The sequence below is a fragment of the Euleptes europaea genome, chromosome 11 (genome assembly GCF_029931775.1).
Source record: "Euleptes europaea isolate rEulEur1 chromosome 11, rEulEur1.hap1, whole genome shotgun sequence".
Taxonomy (NCBI): Eukaryota; Metazoa; Chordata; class Lepidosauria; order Squamata; family Sphaerodactylidae; genus Euleptes; species Euleptes europaea.
Window position 1 is genome coordinate 57811366 of NC_079322.1, and position 25923 is coordinate 57837288.

Consider the following 25923-nt stretch of genomic DNA (forward strand, 5'->3'; position numbering starts at 1 on the left):
TTTCCAGAACATGAATATATTTTGTAAAATTGTAGACTAAAATAAGGCGTTCTGGAATTATTAAAATTATTTGGATTCGAATTTTGATTCAGCGGGATAGCAGTTTGAAGGGCTTGTCCCATAGTGGCTATCAGCTTTACAGCACACAGCTGAAAACACAGAATATGTTCCAAAAAGAGAAACTATCGAATTTCTCCATAAATCTCTGCAGCAAGCATGTTTTCTGCATGGGCCAGAATTACCCATCAGGTGTGTCTAGTGAACCATTTTCTGGGGGAAAGACTGCTGAAACAGCCTTCCCAGTCTCCAACTTGTTTCTTTTAATGTTACATCTCCAGAAAAGCCATGTGGTAAGGATCTCTTGGGACGATACTATTTTAGTATGATGGAATGCATGTAAAAATCTCCCCTAGCCAGAAAGGTATTAGGGAGAAGACTGGACCAGACTAGACTCCCTGCCAGGCAAACTTTCCACAGGCAGAGGAGTGAGTGGTCCATCATGAACTTCCTATCTGCATTCTGAATTGCTTCACTCTCAGGAGGTAATCCATATTCCCTACATGATTTACAAGTCAGGGCATCAATAAATGCCTAGGTTGGGTCCTACTGAGCAGTACTCCAGCACAAACCCACCAAAAATCCAATAATTTCCAAGATGCATGGTTTTTTGGGAGGAGGGGAACTTATACAAATGTTTAGAGTGTCTAGAACAGATCTGTAACTAGCTTTAGCGGAAACGAACCTAAACAATTTAACATGAAGAACATTTTACAAAACAGTACACAGAAATGTACTACGAGATTGCTGTGGAGCACAAAAGTATACTCCTTTGGGATCCAATTTTTAGAAGGAAAAGCCAGATGGCAACAGAGGAAATAAGCAAATGATTTAACAGGAGCCGTTTACTGGTTACCTTAGAGATCAAGTAATTTGTGCTGAGTGCTGTCGCAGTAGAAAAAGATAATATTTAACTGTGGGTTTCGCTGGTCTAATAAAGGCCATGTATCTGTAGGTGGGAAACCACAGTATTTAAAGTTAGTTTTAGAAAAATTGTTATCTGTCAGTTACAGTTTGCAATTAAATCATTGTGGATGATTTGTGGTTTTCAGTCTTTTCCCAATAAATATGCTTTGCAGACGATGGAAGGACACGGTGAATTTTATATAGCTCCTTGACACCAGAAGTCAGAACTTTTCTGGCAGGGCTGCAGGACCATGAAAACAAAACAAACAAACAAACATAAATGATATGCTTATTTACTAAAAGGCATTGCTGTTAACATTGCAGTTACATTATTGGTGGAGAACAGGGAGAACATCTTGAGCTGTGATGCGAAGAGGAAACCCCCCCCCCATGGATTTGTAAACAGGACAGCAAAACAGCAGGGTTACAACTAGATTGTCTGCATCAACACACACAGTTCATTAACATTCGTGTGCACTTGACAAAAGGAAGTCCCAGAGACAATACTTATTGCATTGGTTCCTGTGCTGTGCGACCAGCAATTTTCAGACCTTGGTCTGAAGCAAACTGTGTGGGTATTGTCATTGTCAAGCCCTTCCAGATCGAGAATACCAGTCCCTAATGTCCACCAAAGAACATGTTCAGGCTGGCGAATATTTGCCCATTGCTATGAACAGACAAGACAGAGCTTTCTACAAACCTGAGGAAAAACCCCAAGTTTGAAGAAAGATCTGAAATGTAAAAAATAAAAAAAATCACACACCGGGGGTAACCCCCCAAATAATAGAAGCAACCCTGTACCTTTAAGAGATGAATGCCCTCTGAATCAGTGGCCATTGTGGGTATTGTTAGACAACCACAATATTGCCAGCCTTGGTTTCTGACAGTAAACATCAAGATAACTCTTTTGGCTGACCAGTGCACCCCTGCATCCCTCCCTCCTGCTGTGAAGGGGGGGGGGCTCATTGGGGCTAGCCCCAGCAGCAACTACTGGGCAATTTGCTACCATGCAATTTGTGTGCCTCACCCAGGGGCAGCGGTGGCTACCACATGACTCAAGGCCACACAACTCGCCTGAGCGACATGCTACTTGAAACTATGGCAAGTGCTTACATGGGACAAGGTCCTATTGGTGGTGGTGTCAAAGTTGTGGGATTCCATTTCCTGTGTGTATGTCTTTCTCTCTCTCTGGCAGTGTTCTGAAGGTTGTCCTGAACGGTTAATATTGTGGTGGTCCTTTGGATTGTTTGCTGACTTAAAAAATGGAATGTGGTTGGTTATTATTGCTTTTTTGGTTCTTGTAGGTTATCCGGGCTGTGTGACCGTGGTCTTGGTATTTTCTTTCCTGACGTTTTGCCAGCAGCTGGGGCAGGCATCTTTACTCCTCTGAAGATGCCTGCCACAGCTGCTGGCGAAACGTCAGGAAAGAAAATACCAAGACCACGGTCACACAGCCCGGATAACCTACAAGAACCAATGAACTCTGACCATGAAAGCCTTCGACAATATTATTGCTTTTGTCCTTCAGTGTTGCTCCTCTGAAGATGCCGGCCACAGCTGCTGGCAAAACGTCAGGAAAGAAAATACCAAGACCACAGTTACACAGCCCGGATAACCTACGAGAACCAATTATTGCTTTTGTTTATTGCTTTTATGTTATGTGGACTTTTATTATTTTGATCATTAGTGTTTAGTGGCCACTTGCTCTCACAGCCCAACGCACCACACAGGGTTGTTGTGAAGCTAAAATAGACAAGGGGAGAATGAGTAAGCCACTTCAAGTCCCCTTTGGGGAGAAAAATGGGGTATAAATATCTAAATAAATAAAAGACCAAGTCTCTTTTTTTCTGAGCTGGCTGGTCCAGAAGCCCCTTAAAGACTAACAACATTTATCCCAGCACGAGCTTTCATGAGTTCAGAGCGTACTTCTTCAGATGCAATCAGCTGGCAGCATCTTGTCTCAACTGGTAAGAGAAGAAGAGTTGGTTTTTATATGCCGATTCTGCTCATTTATGAATGGGGTTTTTACCTAAAGTTCATTGCTGGCTGGACCCACACTTTCCTGTTGGGAATCTATGCACCAGCAGTCTCCAAGCTCAAATCAAGTTCCCGCCCCTTTAAATTCTGCTTTGCAATTGGCTTACTTTGTAGAGCTTACTGTGAGAGAAAATCCCCCCCAAACTCAATTGCTGCATAAAAAAGCATTTTAAGAACAAAAAACAGAGCAATCTGAAAAGGGGGTGGGGAGAAATCCAAGCCTCGGTTTTAAAAAGCCTTTCTTCTGCTCAGAAAGAGCTCCGAGGAAGCAGGAAGCATTTGAATCCCTGCCTCTTTACACGCTGCTTTATAATTGGCTGTGAAGGAAACCAAGCTTGTGTGTTCTGCGCTTTGCCTTATGCACAGGGATTTCACCTGGGCTGAGCTCATGGGAGAGGGAATAAACTGATTAACAGAGGAACGAGAAGTCCTGGGATTTGTGAGGACTGGCAGCGAGGTCATCTCTAATGGACGGAAAACTCATGCATAACTCCAAGAAACAACCAAGACAGACTGGGGGCAAACGTGAGTCAAAGAACCCATGAATAGACGACCTTTCTCTACCTTTTAAGGAGAATCAAACTGGCTTACAATCTCTTTCTCTTCCTCTCCCCACAACAGACACCCTGTTGGGTAAGTGGAGCTAAGAGAGCTCGAAGAGAACTGTGACTAGCCTAGGGTCACCCAGCTGGCTTCATGTGAAGGAGTGGGGAAACCAACCCAGTTCACCAGATTATCGTCCGCCACTCATATGGAGAAATGGGGAATCAAATTCAGCTCTCTATATTAGTCTGCCGCTCATATGGAGTGGGGAATCAAACCCGGTTCTCCAGATTAGAATCCACCGCTCATCAGTTCCAAGCAAGTTACTGCTTTATTTTAATCAGTATGACTATCCATTCTGTACCACAGACCTGGGAAGATAATTAGGCTTGAGAAATCTATTTTCTTGTCCAGAGTTTTGGGACCAATTGCAAAAAGGCTCCACCTGGGGTGTATATGCAGCCAGTGACAAAATAGCTCTCCCAGAGGGTACGGCAGCCCATCACAGTCACTTGCTGCCCCACATATGCCATACACTGACGTCTCAACCTGTACCTGGGCTGAGGTCACCTAACTATGGGGATTCCAAAAAACCCAACCCTAAAAATGCTACACAAAGACCTGGTTGCATGCAACAAATTGATGCCACCGTTTTATCGGGGAGGAACACCGAGGCTGGGAGAGAAATCACTACTTACATTTTTCAATCAGCAGCAATTTGTGTCAGCCGTCTTATTTATGACTTTACTAGAGAGAAGCAGCTGCAGCCCAGGCAGCTAGAGTGGTTGCCATAGCAATGGGGTCAGCCCTTGCAGGGGTGGGAACTTCCCAGAAAACAGGATGAGGGGAAAAGACAAGGCTCATCCTGAGAGCTACACTTAAGCCAGGGGAGCACCGGCAGAGAGGATTCCCTGTGGCTTCAAAATGAGGAGCTTAAAAAGATCTGGCGTGACGTAGCCTGGTTATTACTGGTAGATCACAGTCTACAAATAACAAGCTTCACACATCATCTTCCTTCTTCCCCTTCAATTTCTTCATCTGGTAACTCTGTAATTCTCGCACATGCTTCTGTTTGAGCTGCCTTGATCCTGTTAATTCAAGATCGATAGCTGCATTAGTCTATCACAGTAATAAGACATGTAGCCTTAAGCCATTTTAGACTAGCACAGTTTACTCTCACTAGCTTTTGTGGACTAGAGTCCCACTAAATCTTACGAACTGGGCTCCAGTCCACGGAAGCTTAAAGGAGAATAAAAGCATGTTAAAGGTGTCACAAGATTCCTTCGTGCTTATGATGGACAAGCTGGTAGCTTTGGGAACGGGATGTTGATGTTACCAAGCTGGAACACCTAGCATGATAAAAGTGTTATTGTGCCCAACCAGCTGTTTTCTTTCTTGCAGCCACCATTTCCACCATGCCATTGGTCTGCCAGGGCCACTTCCAATTTTTAAAGGCACATAACAAAAAGAAAATAGAGTTTGAGAGTTGTTTTTTTAGTTGAGACGTACAATTTAGGAGTCTTGTGTGTGCTTTTTTGTCTGCCTGTGAAGCCACCTAATAGTACAATTGGTTCTCAAATAGATGCTGCTGACTATGCAAGTGCAAAAAGTAGACAATATATTCTATTTAATGTTAATTGTGTAAAGGAGGCATCTGACAGCAAAGGTGGAACCATTCAGTTCTGTGATTATACTAGGCAATTATGCCAGGCAATGTGGATTAGGGGACTAGAGCAACTGTCCTATGGGGAGCAGTTAAGATGCTTAGGGCTGTTTAGCTTGGAAAAAGGCGGCTAAGGGGAGACATGATAGAGGTCTATAAAATTATGCATGGTTTGGAGAGAATGGACAGGGAGAAGTTTTTCTCCCTCTCCCATAATACTAGAACGCGGGGTAATCTGCTGAAGCTGGAGGGTGAGAGATTCAAAACAGATAAAAGGAAGTATTTTTTCACACAACACATAGTTAAATTAGTGGAACTCCCTGCCCCAGGATGTGGTGATGGCTGCAGCTTGGAAGGCTTTAAGAGGGGAGTGGACGTGTTCATGGAGACAGCTATTCATGGCTACTAGTTAAAATGGATACTGGTCATGATGCATGCCTATTCTCTCCAGTATCAGAGGAGCATGCCTATTATATTAGGTGCTGTGGAACCCAGGCAGGATAGTGCTGCTGCAGTTGTCTTGTGAGCTTCCTAGAGGCACCTGGTTGGCCACTGTGTGAACAGACTGCTGGACTTGATGGGCCTTGATCTGATCCAGTAGGGCCTTTCTTATGTTCTTAATGACTTGAGCAACCAAGACACCAGGGGCCACTGCCTTTTCTCCAGTAATTGGATATGGAAACACAAACTGCAACAACCAAATGGCAACTGTGCAGGTGCAAAGCTGTGCAGTGGGGGAAATGTTGATGAGGAGCCCACGTTGTGTAGTAAGACAGGCCCATTCCACATGTGTGTGTTTTTTGTCGGTTTTGGTCCTGAACTACTGTGACTTTCCCCCCTTTTCCTTATGTTTTGCTCCCTAAAGAAGTAGCTTTGATTTTTCCTCAGCTTTTCTACAAGCACTTCTACTATGAGGTTTTTTCCTCAAGCCAATCTTGAGTCAGCTTCACTCAACATGGGGAAATGCTCCGTTGGGGCTCCTTCACCGCCCATTGACGCCCACCCACACCCATCTTCCCCAATTGATTCCATGCCCCCTCCCGCCTTCCCCTCTCTACCTGGGGCATCCTTGAACCTTTAACTTTAAAAAAAAAACATGCAAGATTAGCGACCGAATGCCAAGGAATTTGCCTGCGTGCAATAAGTCTCTAGCCTCGCCCCTCACAGAGATTTATGGAAAAAGGCATATCTCCATGAGGGAAAGGGCTAGAGACTTTACTTTTAAAATGAAAGTGGGAATTCAGAAACTGCTAAGACTATTGCTTCAATGCTCCAGTGATGTAGCAATATTTAGTACCTGAAAAAAAGAAATCACTTGTCTTGAGGGTGTGTATGAGACGCCAATCCTTCACATACTATTTAAAATGGCACGAGTTAACACCAGTTCAGGAGCCGTGTTCTGTTCCCCAACCCTTCCCCATGTGCGTATGCCTTCCCCTCGGCATTCTATCGCTAAACATGTCCTTTAAAAAAAATGGCGGCGGGGTGGGAAGCTGTTTGCACCAGCTGCTCTGTGGGGATACTGCTTCTGGTAATCGCTACTTGTTGAAAGAGTTTTGCTGCAGATATTATTTAAAATGGCTCCAGCTAATGCCGAGTTGGGAACCATCTTGTTGAATGTTCTCTTCTCTGAACCTTCCACATGTGCACTGATTGTCCAATCAGTACCCAGAGAATCACCAGTGACAAGAGTTTTAGTGGAGGAAAAAGGTCTCTAGCATTTCTGAGCATTGGCACTAGACTCCATGTGCAAGAAATTTTTTTAAAGAGGGGGTTTTTTGGTGCTGTGACACTATCAGTGAATCCATGGGTGATGCCCGGCACCCTTGCTGGATATTCTTGCTTATTTGGCCATGTACGGAAGAAATATGCCGACTCTACAGCAGAAGGGATTCAGAGGAAAGGGCATGAATGTGGAATGATTTTCCCGATTAAAAGGCTTGTGGACCAACTGTCGAGAAAATCAGGAACAAGTTGTGCATGCAGAAAAGCCCAGTTTGAGCCAGGTATGCTTGTTTGGCAATTGTGCTCATGTTCAAGTTTGCAGCATGCCTAATGGCAAACTGCGCATTCCTTGTGGAGGCTTCTGTCCTCTGAAACAACGTCGTGAGACCCCTTATCAGCCAACTGTAAAAGCAGGTTTCCAAGAAATGTTTTATTTGTCTGAATGTGACCTGCAAGGTCAGGTCCCAAAGGGTAGCTTATTCTAAAGGGTCAGAACTCAAAAGCAAAAGACCCTGACCCAAGTTCTAATCAGTCTCACTTTATGGGAAGGGATTTTGCACCAAAGTGGGAAGGAACTTCCTGCTTGGGTTAATAAATTCCAGATAAATTCCAGCTGAACAGGTGTGGGAAGGGGCCTGGAAAAACAAAGTGAGGGGCTTTGAAACCGCTGAGAGAAAAGGACCGGTTTCAAACAAAACCTGAATATTTCTATTGGCTGTGACTGTTTACGGATGAAGAGTGATCTCTTTCTGCCTTTATGCTGAAATCCCTTTCAGTGGAAGACAGAGTGGTAAACAGTTCAGCATTCTTACCCTAACTAAGTCTGGTCATTTATCCATGTAGTCCAGCGCTGTCCACTCTTGACCAGCAACAGCTCTCTTGGTGTCTCTCCCAACTCCTTGCATCCAAGATATCTTTTAAACTGGAGTTGCCAGGGATCGAACACGAAACCTGTCCCACGGTCTCTGCAGTTGGAACTACAGATTGGGAGTGTTTCTGTTTAGAAGGGAAATACCTGTGGCATAAAGTAGACGTATGCAACTGCCTGCTAATGTGAAGGAGAGGTGCTGCTTAGAAATACACAAGCAGCAGGAAAGTCAATCAGTCATGATGCCCCAACATAGTCTGTCATCTCACCCTTGGAGGAACATCTCAGTTCTGTGACAGAAACAAATGAGTTGGGGGGAGGGGGCTACCAAAAGATTCATATAGGAAGTAAATTGGTTATAAACTCAAACAGATCCCAAGAAGTATACAACTTACACTCTGATCATATTTAATGTGAGCCTTTTGTACACAAAGTCTCCATGGTCCCTGGCGTAGCTTTCTTGGTGGTCAAAAGCGGCCCTCCTCCCCGCCCTCTCTTGGAAGCAGAAAAGCTGGAAGGAGCCAACCCATCAAATCAATGTGAAACAGCAAACACCTAAATATGTTAAAAGTTCATACAAAAATGATTCAGATTCAGATGTTGCCAAAACTGTTCAGCATGGCTTGCTTCATACCACAGCCATTGGAGTAGGCTCTACAGATTAATCAGGCCTTACTATTAGGGTTGCCAACTGCCAGGTAGTAGCAGAAGATCTCCTGCTAATTCAACTGATCTCCAGCCGATAGAGACCAGTTCACCTGGAGAAAAACGGCTGCTTTGGCAATTGAACTCTATGGCATTGAAGTCCCTCCCCTCCCCAAACCCTGCCCTCTTCAGGCTCCACACTAAAAATCTCCCACCAGTGGCGAAGAAGGACCTGGCAACCCTACTTACTATACAGCACAGTAAGAAGAAGAGTTGGTTTTTATATGCCGACTTTCTTTACCACTTAAGGAAGAATCAAACCGGCTTACAATCACCTTCCCTTCCCCTCCCCACAAGCAACACCCTGTGAGGTAGGTGGGGCTGAGAGAGCTCTAGAGCTGTGACTAGCCCAAGGTCACCCAGCTGGCTTCCTGTGTAGGAGTGGGGAATCAAACCCAGTTCTCCAGATTAGAGCCCACCGCTCCAAACCACTGCTCTTAATCACTACGCCATGCTGGCCTAAGGTGGAAACAGGGTGGTGGCTTCAACTATACAAACACAGGATTAAATGTGTTGATGTTCCTCAGCATGTCAAGTACCTTACAAACAGAAAATTAGCACAGGAAGGAGTGAGCAGGACTATGATTTATCCCTAAGATGTGTGTGGTTTTTAAAAAATTTTGCAGGGAGTATTTCATGTGAGGAAACCACCAAAAACAGCCCCTGTCACTTGCAGCCTGAAGTGGTATGATCCACCACATTCTATTGAGCGCATAAACCAGGCCTCAGGCAATGGTTGATGCTTGAGAGTTGTGCCAATGAGAGAAATGGCAAGGCGTTCCCAGGACCAGAAAAAAAGTGCAAACAGAAAAGCAGTTATCTCAGTTCAAAGTCAGATACTCAGGTATGTTCTAGAAGAAAAAGAGGTTCTGATTGTATGTTGAATAAATAGTTGGGGAAGGAAGACACATATTTGGAATTTAATACATCTCGTTATTTTTGGCTTTAATTTGAAGTACTTATTTTACCGGCATCATTCCATAGTGGAATGACTTGCAAGAGTTCCCGGATGTTATTTTTGGCAGCTGGATGAAAGTCAAGAGAAATGTAAACTTACCATATCGAGTTCATCTAGCCCTTTACCCATGAGGTTCCAGCCATTTATCTTTTCCCATTAGACTTAAGCAAAGTTCCGAATAAAAATTGATCCAAGAGAAGGAAAGGCATGGAGAAAAGCATGGAATTATGCACAAAAGAAGGAAGAATAATCACTATAAATTACCTCTCCCCATCCCACCCCGAAGTAGCTGTTTACTCACCTGGTTAGGGATTGCATGGAAGAAAAAAGAAGCCAAGACACAGATTGTAAATTTCCTCCTAACTACATTATGTCTATTTTCATCATCTCACCAGGATGAGCCATCGGGCCCTCTGGTGCTTGAGTAGCGTATGAAGCAGGCAGGCACACTTTGGAAATGCCAAATATTGAAGACAGATATTAAGCCACCAGGATATGGAAGCTGCTTGCCTGGCAGCCAGCATGATGACTGCTGGAAAAGCACATCTGCCACCTAGAGAACTTGTGCCCATAAATGCTGGGTGTGCCATGACATAACCAAACTTTCTTATTTCAATGCTCAAGCTTTACCCTTCCCATAACTTTGCCCTATAAGAGCCAGCCTGGTGTGGTGGTGAAGAGCGGTGGTTTGGAGCAGTGGGCTCTGATCTGGAGAACCGGATTTGATTCCTCCACTCCTCATGAGCGACGGAGGCTAATCTGGTGAACTGGATTTGATTCCCCACTCCTTCACGTGAAGCCAGCTGGGTGACCTTGGGTAGTCACATTCTCTCAGCCCCACCTACCTCACAGGGTGTCTGTTGTGGGGAGGTGAAAGGAAGGTGATTGTAAGCCGGTTTGATTCTTCCTTAAGTGGTAAAGTTGGCATATAAAAACCAACTCTTCTTCTCTTCCCCCCCTTCATATATATAGCCCATCTATGTGCATTTCCCTAGCACATGAATGGCAGTTATTTTGTCAGAGGAAAAATGAAAATCGCACCCACCCACTCCACCTCACAAGTAGTATGCAAGTTACAATAGCAAGTTTTCTGTAAAAAACAGTTGCTAGAGGGCCAAACGAGAGCTGTGGGGGAGGAGCATATTGAATGGGAAACAGAAGTCCAGTCCACCTTGGGCTTCTTGTTGAACGCAAGCCAAGGGCTGCAGATCAGTGTGTGTTTAGACCCAGGTCTGCCCCCATCAAGAACAAAGTGTGTGGGAGGAGTCCAACTTAAAAAGCAAAAACAAGACGTGGTGTCCCCCCCCCCCCGCACCAGTTTACCTACACACAATCTGTGCCCCAGAAGAATTTTCTTCATAGTCATGCCCACATCCAGTACTGATGAAGAAAAAATTTCAGGATGCAGGTTTTAAGGACACACACTGTGGGCAAGGGATCCATACTTCCCATCTGCATATCCCTTTTCTTCTTTAAATCAGACACCCTCCCACACACACATACACTATGTTTAATGCTGGGTTTTTTTAAGTGAGGACATTAATGTCCACGTGCATAGACTCCAAAATAAAACATGTCATTGGAGACAGAGCCCCTAGGGTTCCTCACTCAGCAGAATGAGGACATGGCATGCAGTCAGCTTCATACTGTGTAATTGGATGCATTAACAGCTGGGTGGAAAGTGGCATGGCAGAGCAAGGAGTGGGTAGGGAGGATTTAGTGGGGTGGTGGTGCAATGGGCAGGATGAGCTGGATTGCAAACCAGTTTGGTGTGAAAGGTTGCGCAATTTGTTGAGGATACATGGAAAAGTCCTGGGGAGAGTTGGGTGAGACCACCTGGGATTGACGACAGGAAGGGGACGGAAGGCAGGAAACTGCACCAATGGCTGGAGGAACTACTTGTTTACTCACATTTGTTTGCTGCTGTTACCTTTAGTTTGACCCAGAAGTACCCTCTGGGACACTACTCAGGCTATCATGGGTGAGAAAAACTTTGCTCACACAGGGTTTTTCATAGATTCAGTTCTTGGACTGCTGTGCTCACCCTCTGTCTAGTGCTGGAAACATATATTCCAGAATCTATGTCTGTTTACACATATGCCCCTCACCTACTCTTTTGTTGAACAGTTTTCATATAGCTCCCAGGTAGCTTCCCATACAGGCAACTTACTGGACTGAGCAAAACCTGCTTAGTTTCAGCACAGAAACTACATTGTGGACTTTCAGACCACTTCTTGTATATTGATCAAGATCATGGGTGCAACCATCCTTGGAGAAAGGCCTCCACACTAAAGTAGCAAGTTCATCCCCTTATATGATCCACAAATAAGGGGCACAACACAGCTAACCTTTACTGTGGATGTGATGCCCTTCAGTAGCTAACAACTATGGAGGGCTGTATATCACTAAAGGTTGCCAGTTTCAGGTTTTACTAAACCTTATGTCACTCCCCCATTGGCGCAAAGTGGTAAGCTGCAGTACTGCAGTCCAAGCTCTGCTCAAGACCTGAGTTTGATCCCAATGGAAGTCGGTTTCAGGTTGACTCAGGTAGCCGGCTCAAGGTTGACTCAGCATTCCATCCTTCCGAGGTGGGTAAAATGAGTACCCAGCTTGCTGGGGGTAAAGGGACGATGACAGGGGAAGGCACTGGCAAACCACCCCGTAAACAAAGTCTGCCTAGTAAGAGTTGGGATGTGATGTCACCCCATGGGTCAGGAATGACCTGGTGCTTGTACAGGGGACCTTTACCTTTTATGTCACTCCATGGCAATGTTATAAAGCAAATGAAGTTGGCAGGACTCAGGATGGACTATTTTTAAAAAGACTGTCACAGCCAGAGACACGCATATGTACATGTGTATACAGGAACATTATCGTAGTCCAGTGAAAAACCTTCGATTTCTGAAATCCAAGTTATACATTCATCTTAAGTATCATTTCCAAAAGTGGCTGAAAGCACACCAAAAAGAAAAAGGGACAAAGGATTTTCCTAGCAAGTCATCAAAGTGCTTTATTTTATAAAGCCTTAGTCATGTTTGGAGTGTATTTTTATAACTAGGCAATACAGTGTGATCTTTCCCCACCCTCTCCCTGGACAGTTTTACCCAACAGTCATGAGTGACAAGAGACTGTTACAGACAGAAAAATGAAGGCTTTGTAGTAAGCTCATAAAAAGCATACACTAATTGGCTACAATGGAATATTTATTCTTTTTATGTATGTGTACCTCATTGTTCCCCAGTGGTTTGTGGTCTCATCATACCTTAAGTAGCCACTGTGTATAGTAAGAAATTAAAAAACATTCACATGGTGCCAGAGATAAATGTGGGTGTGCATGTATGGGGAAAGGAATTAAAAACAAACAAAAAAACAGAAGTCAAACCACAATTGTCAACTTAAATACATAAGAGTTCAGAATTGTACACATATGTAACAGTACTGTTAACATCACTAGAAGGATAACAAAACCATGTTAAAAAAATCCGTACAGAGTAATAAGGATGGTATTGCCTTTGGCCGCATACAATAGCAAGATCAGCTGCTAGTTTATCAGCGCTCTATGAAGTCAACACTACAGACAAAATACACAATTGCAGCCTGAACAGCGCTGGCGTGAAGTTACTGGAGAAGGCAACCTGGCACTCCAGGGCTAAGTTATACCTTGCAAGGGAGAGTGCGGTTCTTTTTTTTTCTGAGTTGCTGCTCATGAATGTTGAAACAGACAAAGAATTGTAAAAAGGCACAATTTTAGCACAGTGTATAAGTAGAGAATATATATATATTTAAGCATTTCTAATTCTGTCCTTTTAGAAGCTTGGAACCTGTTCCCCAAATTGGTCATTATTAAAAGTTTTTAAACAGGTTGCTTACTAGGTGGCAGTACACTTTTAGGCAATGAATCATACAACGTAATTTGGAGAAACACAAAGCCAGTCATTTAAGATAATGGGGGAAAAACCCACCTAATACACTTAAAAAAAATCTGTCACTGTTTATTGAAAAAGATTTTCTATCATGGAGGTGGGTGAAAAAATTCACTTTAGTACATTACTGCGTGTTACACTTCAAGATATTACTTCATTTGCACTGTAAAATAACTTTACATGTAAACTTCGTATTCACATACTGTGCACAAACTCAAAAAGCATCCCTGTTTTCCTATTAATGTAAACAGTAAAAATTTAGGGCTTTAAAAAAGGAATTTTTAAAAAATAAAATTATTATAACAGCACAATGTAAGCATCTGAAAGGTCCTGGTTTTGATCAGCCACAAGTTAATAGGCTTCCTATCATTTTGTTTATGTGGCGGGAAACAATGCTACTTGTTTCCCCCTCCCCCAAATGAGGCAATTCCTCTTAAAAGTGTACTTGGTCTCCTTCTTAGCATGATCAGTTCCTACATAATAAACGTAGAGTGTAGATCTTCACATGGTACGACAATGGTCTATCGCTAACAACCCCCCACCCCAGCAATACTTTAACTCTTGGTAAAAAAAAAAAAAAACCACACAGAGTATGATTATGCTATTAGGTCTTGGTAAAACAAGAGACATACCTCTGAGTTGCTGGAAGACTGTTCCCTGTTGTGATGGGCCAATTAAAAACAAGAGAGAAGACCAAAAAAAAGAGAGAGCAAAGATGCCAAAAGCAGAGCTTCCAGCACACGGAGCTTACAATGTTGCCGCTATTCTTAAAGAGTGCCAACATGCAGGGCTGTTTTTAAGTGGAGCATTCACCGTAAGGTCATCATCCTCATCACCAAAATGGTCTTGCACCTTTCCATTCAAAGCATAAACTGATCCACAGTTTACAGTTCGATGCCAGTATTGTGGGATTTAACATGCACATCCTCCGTTCCTTCCCCTCCAATCCTTGGCTCGTTCGTTCCATCTCAGCTAGAATCTGGAGCGTCGCAGTCGCAATACACCGAGTAAAACGCTGATCTATGTTATTAATTAGTTAATTTATATTTGTAGGGGTTTTTGCACACGCACGCACACTCGCATACACACATACACACACACACCAGAAATAGCTAGAACTAGGCTGAGCGTATCTGGCAGCTGTTAAAAGCGAAAATTTCACCCCAGTCAGTCATCTTGGCCAGCAGATGTAAACCAAGGGGGCCGCCTTCTGCAAGATAGCACTTGAGAGTTCCTTTTTTAAAAGAAGCTTTTTTGTCCCTTACACACTTGCAGCTATTGCTGCTGTTCCCAGACCTTATTATCTGTCCAATGGAACGTGATAGGTTACGTCAAAATGTTGGCAATAAAGTCCAAGAACCGTTTTGAATACTGTTCGGGGTTAACTGTGGAAATCTCTGCACCTGCCTAAAAACAAGAAGAAAAAGAGAGAAAAGGAAAGCCTGTAGCATCTCAGAGACAAACACAACTTGGATAAAGTTCATAAAAATATAGTCACTGAACCCCATTCTCTGAATGGTAGGTTTTGCAACCTTACAGAAGTCCAGAAGAGAGGGAGATTTACACATCCCCTGAGAAAGATTGTTCCAAAGAATGGGCACTATCACTGAAAAAGCACAGGGACACATGAGTTAGTGGGTAATTCTCACGAAGCTGCTTTATACTGAACCAGACTATTAGTCTATTAAGGTCATTGGGGAGGGGCTGTGGCTCAGTGGTAGAGCATCTGCTTGGCATGCAGAAGGGCCCAGGATCAATCCCCGGCATCTCCATTTAAAGGGACTAGGCAAGTAGGTGATGTGAAAGACCTCTGCCTGAGACCCTGGAGAGCTGCTGGCGATCTGAGTAGACAATACTGACTTTGATGGACCAAGGGTCTGATTCAGTATAAGGCAGCTTCATGTGTTCATTATTGTCTCTCCAGAATGGGGGTGTCTCTCCAAAGTCTCAGACAGAAGTCTTTTGCACACCTTCTTCCTGATCCTTTTCTAAAATGAAGAGGCCAGAGGTAGAACTTGGGGCCACCTTGGTTAAAAAAAAATTATTACTTTTATACAATTAATTACAGAGTAACCATATTTTATAAATATCAGAAATACATAAGGAGTAACTTTAGTATATTCTACAATCCTTTATACACTGAAGAATGGATTTCTACACATTAATTCAATTCGAATTTTTCATTTAGTAAAATAGTTAGATTAATCATGTAAAATAGGTCTTTAGAATGCTCCAACCATTCCCTCTTACTTGGGACTTGCAGAGATTCTTTCTTACTGAGCCATAATGCCTTCCCATAGGCTAGTACTCTCCAAATTTTTGCTGCCAACTATACCCGTCCACTAACCCAAGTCCCTTCCACTTGCCCCTTCCTCATTCTCTATTCATAATTATCTGTGTTAGTCACAGATAACTGTAGAATTAACCAACTGATATAATAAATGCATGTCCTGACTTGGATGGCCCAGGCCAGCCTGATCTCGTCAGATCTCAGAAGCTAAGCAGGGTCAGTCCTGGCTAGTACTTGGATGGAAGACCACCAAGGAATACCAGGTTTGCTATGAAGAGGAAGGCAATGGCAACCCAGCTCTGTTAGTCTCCTGCCTTGAAACCCTACTGGGTTGGCATAAGTCGGCCGTGACTTGACTGCACTTTACACACATACACGATGAATGCATAGTTTCGCATGCATGAATTCCCCATTGATATCCTTGATGTGGTTAGAAGGTTTTGCTCTTTTTTCTCCATTGACTGTACTGTTCTATTTTCTCCACCTCTCCTGCCAATCATGCTTTGAATGCACTTCCTGTTAGCGCCTCTATTCACTTTCCTCAATTTACTTTCTCCCCCTTTCTGATTTCAGGAGGTCTGCAGCATCTTAGTGGCAGACAAAGGGAAGTAGTCTCCCCACACATCAACAGAATCCCCAGTAGATATTTTTTTTTGCTGTCAACTGACAGCCAATGCATGGTTTTCAAGGCAAGAGACATTCAGAAATGGTTTGCCATTGCCTGCCTCTGTGTAGCAACCCTGGCCTTCATTGGTGGTCTCCCATCCAAATACTAACTAGGGCTGAGCTTGCTTAGCTTTTGCAATCTGACGAGATCAGGCTAGCTTAGGCTATCCAAATCAAGGCAGATAAATAATAGGCAACATTAAACTCACGTGGCCCCATTCCTACCCCATACATTTTATTCCAGAAAGGGTACCCTAAGGCAGAAGTAGAAATCTGTGGACATTTCAACCAGTTGAAAAAAAAATCACATGGGAAAGAAACACCCTTTGCCACATGAATATGAACAGATCCACAGATTAGGCTCAACGCGTCAAGCGGCTCTAAGAATGCTTTGTAAACAAATACTTCATCATCCATACTTTCTTAAGTAAAGGATTCAAATGTCATTAAGAAATCACTTCCAATTATATTCCAGCAAGTAAACTCACACAGGCAACAATACAAATCCCCAAGCTATTTGTAAAGCTTCTTTCAGCGATTGGTGAAAGGGAGAAAGTAGATGAAGCCATCTCCCATGCAGGCTATTCTATATTAGAGCACCAAACAGTTAAGACCTGAAGAGAATGGCAGGGTTGGAACCTGCCGCTGAAAGTGATACTTACGCCATGTTTGACTGTTTTTGCAGCATGAGCAGCTTTCTTTTTTGCATCATAGTGAGTAAGAATATCAATGATGGCCATAAAGTAAACTTCCTTTCTAGGTGCATCTGCACAAAAGAAAGACATTTGGAAAAAAAAAACCCAATAAAGCCATACTTTATGGATAGAAAATCAACCAACTGATGGAAGGCATCTGGAATAAATAAAGGCAACAAGAAACTGGTGGAGTTGATGGCCTTTGCCTTGTAACAACTTGGTGGTTTTCAAAACTTTCAATTCTTACCTAGGGGACAGCCTGTCCTGATATCCCCCTCAAAGAGCGTTACACTCTTCAAATAACAACTTACTTGAGATCCCAGGCCCGAGAGATATCCAGCTGTCCTCAACCAGAACCAGAGCTTTTTTGGCTCTTGTGCCGGCCTGGTGGAACTCTCTGTCTGCTGAGACCCAGGACCTGCTAGACTTAACTCAACTCTGAAGGGCCTGTAAGATGGGGTTGTTCTGCCAGACCCATGGTTGGGGGAAGCGATGGTCCTCCCCGCACCTGCTGCGCCACCTGCCATTTTCTGCATCTTTTGAACTGTTCAATCTCCACCTTCCCACCTGGCTAGGATGCTACCAATACCAATTTTAAATGGTGTCACTGGACTCTTGGTTTGATTGGTTAACTGACAAGATGTATTACTGGTTTTAATGATATGTATTTATTGTTAAGATATTGTATTTTAATTGATGTAAGCCACCCTGAGTCCGACCGTGATCTGAAAAGGGAGGGTCAAATATCGAATAAATAAATAATTTATTAAAGGTCTTACGGAAGATCTACAACCTTTTCTCTCATTGACAACATAAAGCTTGAAGATTCTTAAGTAACTCAGGAATTATATTAAGTTAGAGAAGTACTTCTAGATCAAGACAGGTGGCCAACTATGGGCCGCTACAAACTTAGACTGGAAAGCATGACCATGAAGATTTCATTTAATTTACAAAGACAATTATAAGCCATTAAAAAACCCAGAAGACCAAACTAACTATCATCAGTGATATTCCTTCTGTATTTGGGATAAAACTTCATGTGTAACTTTGGCAATAGTGGTAACTTTGGTTTGAGAGCTTATTCTAGGTTCACATGAACACATTTATTTATTTAAAAGATTTATGCTTCCTGTCCACCCAGTTCAGGGTCTCCACGACAGCACACAGCCAAAACTTCAGAAAAAATTGTAAAATGCATATATATATATATATATAAGGAAAAAAAACCATTCAATAAAACACAAACACAAAGACATATACTTATGAACAGGAAGGAGGGCCAATAAGGCAACACCAAACAAAGCAGAGAAGTCTTCCCCTGCTGGCTGATCTAGCTGGGGAGGGAATTCCATAATTTTGATGCCATAACTGAGAAGGCCAGTTCTTGGATTGACAACCATCTTCCCTCAGATGGCAGAGGTGCCTGAAGCACGCAAGAGTGTTTAGAAAGGAAGCCTAGAATTGAACTTCAAGATGCTAAAGAAGTATAAAGGCCGAGTGCTGGATCCAATCTTCTTTTCTGCTGCTGAAAAAGGGAGGAGAGGTCCCACTTGACTATCCAAAAAGGCTATGCTGGGGATCATGGGACAGGTGTGTTCGAGAGCCATGTAGCTTGGGGGGCACTGCAGCAAGGAAGAGAGTTAACAAGCTGGCTAGAGCCAGCCTGAAATTAGCTATGAAATTATTTGAAAAGAACAGTGATGTTCAGTAGCCCTATCTTCCAAAGCAAAACGGAGCTCTTCCGCAGGTTAAGACTATCTTTTCACAATACTGTAAAAAGTGGTATAGTACCAATTTGTGCTATAGGTGAATGGTTCTTCTGCGTAATTGGACATCTAAATATATTAAAATACCAAAGCCACACAAAGCCACAATTGGGGTCCTCCATTTTAATTTCAGTTATGTAAAAAACAAAAGAGAGAGTATTAACGTGTGACATTAACACAGATTTGCCTTTCTGTGGTCTGATTTTTGTAAAGGCTCAGAGATCCTGATGCAAGAATCAAAGTGTCTTCCATTTCTAAATATTTATAGCAAAACTACTTACTTTCATGGCATTTTATTCCATAAACATCAATAGATGGATCAAATTCTCCTGGAGCCAACGGCTGAGAGCTGTTCAGTGTATTTCCTGGACTATCCGGAGGGGTTCCAGTCGTGTGAGCTCCATCACTTTCCCCTTCCTCTTCATCATTCTCTTCACATTCTACCTCCTCCTGTTCTGCCCTTTCAACATCATGAATTCCAACCAGCAAACTGTAATCCATGAGTTTTAACTGTGCAAGGAACTACAGGGCGATAAAGGACAGCGTCAATTACCATGGAGAAGACAAAGAATCCGAGATCCAATTAGGAAAACAGTAGTGTTTGTTTTTCCATTTAAGGAAAAATGGACTACAACCAGCTTCGACAAGTGAAAACCAAAGTGAGACTTAATGCAAAATTTGGGAGATCTGTCAAGAATGTCACACTGCTGTGAAAGAAAAATGGGGCAGATTTTCCTCAGTGTTTTGAAATTACAAGCTCCACCTATAATAGCTAGAAATCTGGGGAAATATTGCAGAAAAAGAACACGTTTCATGCCCACTCTTAAAAATGTAGCTGGTACCAAAACTCCAGAACAATACAAAGCTTGATTTCTCACACATTAGTATTTGTGAATTGGATCCTACAACTACCTTCAGGAAAGATGGATTCTACCACACCCTTCCACCAAGTCTTCCTCCAATGGAGAAAAGAATCCCCACCAACAGAGTCCTCCTCCATTGGTACAGTCATATTTACCAACATAGTCTTTTAATGATCTACCTTAATGAGCTATCTTAGGAAAGGAATCTGCTTCTGCTTTTGAAAGTTCAAGCATGTTGTTAATCAGCTTGACTACCCCAGTTTTGGTTTTGTAGAACAGCCTGATAAATCCTTGACCAAGAACCAGGTACCCAGAAAAGGAAGCTTTTTTAAAAATTAAAACTATCATTTCATCAGTAGCTGCACAGTTTGATAAACATCCCACTGTATAAGTAACGAAAATGGCATGCCCTGTACAATCACAGCTCACTGAAATGCCAAAGTCTCTGCCAAAGGAGGGGCAAACAAGACGGGAGAGGTTTTGAAGATTAAATTTAAGAGTCTGAAACTTCCCAACATGCTAAAATATAATTTTGCAATGGTGAAGGAAATAAAATTGAATAGTGAGAGAGGAGCATTCTTGAACCAGTTGATGCTGTTCTAGTCTCTCCTGGGGATTTATATTGCAATTAAAAATTTTGTAGACTGGAGTTACCCTTAAACAGGTTGTGGAAATTCAACGTACTACTTCTAAATATTTGATTGCCAATAGGTAGGCTGCTATATGAACTAGGGGTGTGCATTCAAATATTTGTGAACCGAACCTGTCTCCAAAATCCCCTACTAAGTTTCAGAGTGGAAATATCCAGTCTGAAATCAAACAGTGAATTTTGGGCAATGTTTCAGTTTGGAAATATCTGAAAGCATGGCCCTAATATCTGAATGCACTTCAGGCCAGAATTTTTAGACGAGACTGGCCCTAGAGGAAGAAAGCAGCTTGTCAAACACAGGAGACCTAGAGAGTTGTTACAACTCTGCACATTGTCAAATGCCACTGAAAAAGTGTCACATTTTCCCTTGCACTTCTGGGATAACATCCAAAGGTGGGAACTCATGTATCCCTCCACATAAGGATCATGCAATTACCTATGCAAGAGAGAAAGAAAAGTTCTCTTACAAATGTGGTTGTCTCCATGCAGCATGCAAAGGTACTCACAAAACAAGTTCTCTAGGTAAGGGGTCAAGTGCAGACTACGGGTAGATATGTAAACGGGGGGAGGTGGAATAGCTGTGAACAACTGGAATTATCCTTGCTGTCCTTGCTCCTGATCACCATGAAAAGGGTAGAAGAGAGCAACCAAGAAGATCAAGGGATTAGAGCACCTTTCCTACGAGGACATGAAGAGTCTGGACCGTTTCAGTTTAGAAAAAAAGGTGACAAAAGGGGGATATACTACTTATAAAATTATGCAAGAGGACTCCCCCCCTCCCAATAGAACTTAGGGGGCACCCAATGAAGTTGATGGGCAATACTTTCAGGACAGACAAAAAGAAACAGCCAGTGTGGAGAGCCAGCATGGTGTAGTGGCTAAGAGTGTCAGACTAGTATCTGGAAGACCCAGGTTCGAACCCCCACTTGTGCCAGGGAAGCTCATTGGGTGACCTTGGACCAGTCGTACCCTCTCAGCCTAGCCTACATCATAGGGTTTCTCGTGAGGATAAAATGGAGAAAAAAAGAGAACAATGTAAGCCACTTGGAGTCCCCACTGGAAAGAAAGGTGGGAATAAAAAGGAGTAAAATAAAATAGAAATGCCACTTTATTCAATGAGTAATTAAATTGTGAAATTCATTGCCAGTGGGCATCGTAATGGCAAAAAGCACAGATGGCTTTAAAAGGTGATTAGACAGATTCGTGGAGGAGAGGGCCATCAACGGCTACCAGCCACAGTGATTAAGGGCAACCTCCACATTCAGAGGCAGTAAAACTCTTAGTACTAGTGCTAAGAAAGCAAGATCAAGAGAAAGTCCTGACCACTATGCCCCATTTTTGATCCTCCAAGGCAACTGGCTGGCCACTGCATGAAACCAGATGCTGGACTAGATGGGCCAGTGGTCTGATTCAGAGGGTTGTTCCTATATTTATAAGATCCCAACTTCTGCCTGGGCACATGCATGATCGCAGAAACTGATGATACAGATGCACTTTGGAGTGTAAAGGCATGGGCCTCTAGGGAGAATTTGCAAGGATGAGAACCGCAGGCCTGAGTCTGAAACCAGTCTTCCACCCTACCCTACCCTACCCGGACAAGTACATTTTTACCAAGTCTGCAAAGAAGCAGCATTGACTTGGGCACAGTATGGTTGAACTGGTGGGTTTTTGAGGAAGACGCTTGTTAAGTGAAGGAAGACTGACAAGTCAGCGTGAACAAGACGTTTCCATCTTGTAACTGAAGAGCAATCTTAAGAGAAGAAGGACGAGAGCGGTGGGATGTTGAAATCCTTTTATAGGACACATTTAGATATATGAGCTCTCTATAAATTAAAAACTGCCTTGAGACTGACATGAGGGCATGTCGATTAGTCATGTCTCGGCTGAGTGCAGCTGGTAGCCAGCCAGACTGTGAATAATCAAGCAGGGTTTTCAAGAGAAAAGGAGGCCAGAATTTTCAGAAAAGACTGGCCCTAGAGGAAGAAAGCATGTTGTTAAAAGAAAAAAAGACTGTGACCTGGAGAATTATTACAAGTGTAACTAAAGATTCAGGAAGATATAGTTCTTGAAAATGCATCCAGACTTCAACAGGCTAGATAAATATAAATGCTGTTCATTCTTTGGAGCAAAGCATCTCTGCTGAACTGCTTAGCTGAAATTCCTTAACCAGGAAAAAAAGAAAAGAAACACAAACATTAAACAAAACCAAGACTCAATCCTGGCTTTCCATTATCAGCATGAGATGTTGAGCTACTTCACAATAATTGCCTGCATACCGCATGAATTTTTAAACTGCAGCAATGTTGTAGAAGCCACTCTGAGTATAATTACGCAAGCAACCTTCCAAGGGTCTACTGCCATTTTAAATAGTAGAAATACAATTTGACCAATATTTCAGAGACAAACCAAGTGTTTATGGTGCATTTTACCAGTTCAGAGTGTCAAGAACGTTCAAGTATTTGAGAACACAGCATCCAGCACCCTTAAAACAATTTTAAACCTAAAGGCAGAACCCTGAGATTACTCTTTTCCCAATTAATACGCAACAGAGGGACCAGCTATGTATTGTGCTCAGACTGATCAGGAATATAACTAGGTAACTCAACATGTGATCAACACAGTTCCAGACATTCAATGATCTACAACTGAGACCTGATACCACCTTATGTTTAATACAGATGGGCATTCAACCTTAGATCTAATGATACGGGGCGGGGGGGGGGGGGGAACTGAAGATAGTAACAGATTAAATTATTTCCAAGAGAAAGTAAGTGGAAAACAAGCCTCACAAACAACGCTTATAGGTTATATTTCTTCTCTTTTCTTCCCAAGTCAATTTCAGATACATCAAGATACGTATACCCTCATCTTCTAAAGAACAAGCCAAGCTTAACACTCTCCCTATGCTAGCAGGAAGGTCTAATATTTCCAATACCCTTATAGTACGGAAATACTTACGGCAAGGGTCCTAAACATGGTGCCAGTGGGCAACAAAGTGCCCACCAGCAACTTCCTTGTTGCCCAAGTGTTTTTAGAAAGTGGGTGGGGCCAGGTGGCACTTTTGCCCAGCAAGACTTCTGATTGGCTGTGCAGATTTTTAAAAATGTTGCTTTAGCAGCAGCTCCCACCACAGCACAAGGATTTTAACCACTGACTAAAGGTAAGCTGCGGCAGCCATTTTTGTGCCTGGCTCTGGCTCTTGCATAGAGTTGCACCTAGAGTTCTTCTGCTATTACAATTAATCTCCAGGAGACCAAGATCCGTTCCCCTGGAGAAAATGGCTGCTTTGGAGGGTGGACTCCATGGCATTATACCCTGCTGAGGTCCCATCCCTCCCCAAACCCCACCCTCCACAAGCTCCACCCCAAAAATGTTCAGGTATTTCCCAGAGCGGACAACCCTATGAGTCCTGCGGCAGCCATTTTGAGGCTGTGCCCACTACACTCTGTCAGCTAAAGGTGCCCACAGGCTCGAAAAGGTTGGAGATCCCTGACTTAAGGGCTATGCAGCTCTCATATTATTCAAACACCAGCAAAACAACAACTATCTATTATGGAATTTTGCATTCTACATCTGGGCAAACAATTTTCAGATTGGTGACTCTTAAACCTTCAAACATTTTTGTCCAAAGTATTTAGCTCAATTCAAGTATCTGTGAGGCACAAGGTAAGTGTTACCATGACAGATGTTACTACAGATTTGCTAATGCGTATCCCGTTCCTGCTAAAAGTGTCATACTTCAGCGTCCACCAAATGGCAATCTTACTTCGACATCCTTTTTAAGCTTTTCGAGGAACATTTTTTTGTTGGCTTCATCAATATGTATCTTTTGACCATCGTTAATGAAGTCGTTGTCTTTGAAGGTTGGCAGTTCTTTGGCCTAAGACAAGAGAAAAAAGCTGGCAGGTTAAGAACCATTTAGAAATGCACTCACAACACAACACGTTTGGTCAAGCAGGCACAACTCGATTGTAGCGGACATGAAGCCAGAATAATCAAAAATGCAAAGTAAACGCCACAAGAGGGCATTAATGAGCTATGGCAACAGGGCGCACAGCAAAGAATAGTTTGACTCAGCACCCAAAGATACATCTGTATCGTATTTTCCTCCTACAAATGAACAGTGCCTTAATTGGCTTTCATGATTGATTTGCTTACATTAAGCCAATTAGAGAACTCACAGCAAGAAAATAAAGGAAACATTGTGCTGCTTGATCTGTATTTTTTTAAAAAATCATTTTATTTACCTCCTTGTCAATACTCATTGCAAGGTGCAAGCTCCTATTTGTCAAGAGCTGAAAAAGAAGTAAAGCTCCAACCACTTAGCTACCTTGTGACAGCAGCTGGTCTGAAGCAGTTTTACGGCAGCCCAGTTTCAACAGCAGCCCTATCAAAACACCCGGCCTAGCAATGAAGCTTGCACACTCTCATAAAATTGAAGTGGGCAAATAAGCCACAGCTCTCCTCAACCCGGCAGCAGCCGCAAATGTATTGTGGAGAGAGTCTGGAATTAGTGAATGTGATAGGAATCATTCTGGTACCATTGGCTGGAAAAAGGTTCCGTTTTTATAATTCTTGTTGGATAAGAGACTGAAGAATTCCTTGCGCAATAAGTCAGGGAAATAAGTAATGAGTTTATGTCACAGCAAATAAGGGAGTTTCCACACGCTGGTCCCAGCAGCAGTGGCAACACAAACCAAGTGGCTACGAAGAAAAGATGTTTCCTGTTGTAGGAGATTTAGAGCTGTCTCATCAAGACTGTCCTGCCAAGTAGTGAGGTGCAGTAGTTAGTGTGTTGGTCTAGCTAGGATCTTGGAGACCCGGGTTCGAATGCCTGCTCTGCCATGGAAGCTTATTGGGTGACCTTGGGCCAGTCACACGCTCTCAGCCTAACCTGCCCCATGGTGTTGTTGCAAGGATTAAATAGAGAAGCAATGCACACTGCTTTGAGTCCGAATTGGAGGGAAACACCGGGATAATTGAAGTAAATCAATAAATGTCATTAAGAAAAAGATGCATCTTCAACATGTTAAACTTTATTTGTGCCAGGCTAAAGTGGCAACCGTTTCTAGCCCACTGTATTAAGAATATATTAATCTTGCTTGCCACTTCCTTTTGTAGGAGACAGATTAATGATTTTATTGTAGACTCCCCGAGGAGGAGGAGGAGGAGGAAGAAGAGTTGGTTTTTATATGCCAACTTTCTCTACCACTTAAGGAAGTATCAAACCGGCTTACAATCACCTTCCCTTCCCCTCCCCACAACAGACATCCTGTGAGGTAGGTGGAGCTGAGAGAGCTCTAAGAGAGCTATGACTAGACCAAAGTCACCCAGCTGGCTTCATGTGTAGGAGTGGGGGCACCAACCCGGTTCACCAGATCAGCATCCGCCGCTCATGTGGAGGAGTGGGGAATCAAACCCGGTTCTCCAGATTAGAATCCACTGCTCCAAACCACCGCTCTTAACCACTACACCACGCTGGCAAGTTCTAGTACTTGGATTGCAATGATCTAGAATATGGGACTTCTAGTGATACGAAAGTACGCACGCAAGGACATATACTGTAGCAGCTTGCCCACTGGCAACAGGCTTAGAACCCCAGAAGAGCT

The 25923-nt window shown here is 43.0% G+C and overlaps 1 protein-coding gene across 3 annotated transcripts in view; it reads right to left on the minus strand.

Annotated features, from left to right (window-relative positions):
• Window positions 1-14348: 14348 nt before the first annotated feature.
• Window positions 14349-25923, minus strand: part of PIP4K2A (phosphatidylinositol-5-phosphate 4-kinase type 2 alpha) — a 76434-nt gene continuing 64859 nt past the window's right edge. For all 3 annotated transcript variants that reach the window (XM_056857004.1, XM_056857003.1, XM_056857002.1), the window contains 4 exons: window positions 24081-24194; window positions 19084-19324; window positions 17004-17107; window positions 14349-14792 (listed from right to left, as the gene is read on the minus strand). In XM_056857004.1, coding sequence (XP_056712982.1) covers window positions 14712-14792; window positions 17004-17107; window positions 19084-19324; window positions 24081-24194 — 540 coding nt within the window. In that variant the 3' untranslated portion in view covers window positions 14349-14711. The remainder of the gene's footprint in view (window positions 14793-17003; window positions 17108-19083; window positions 19325-24080; window positions 24195-25923) is intronic.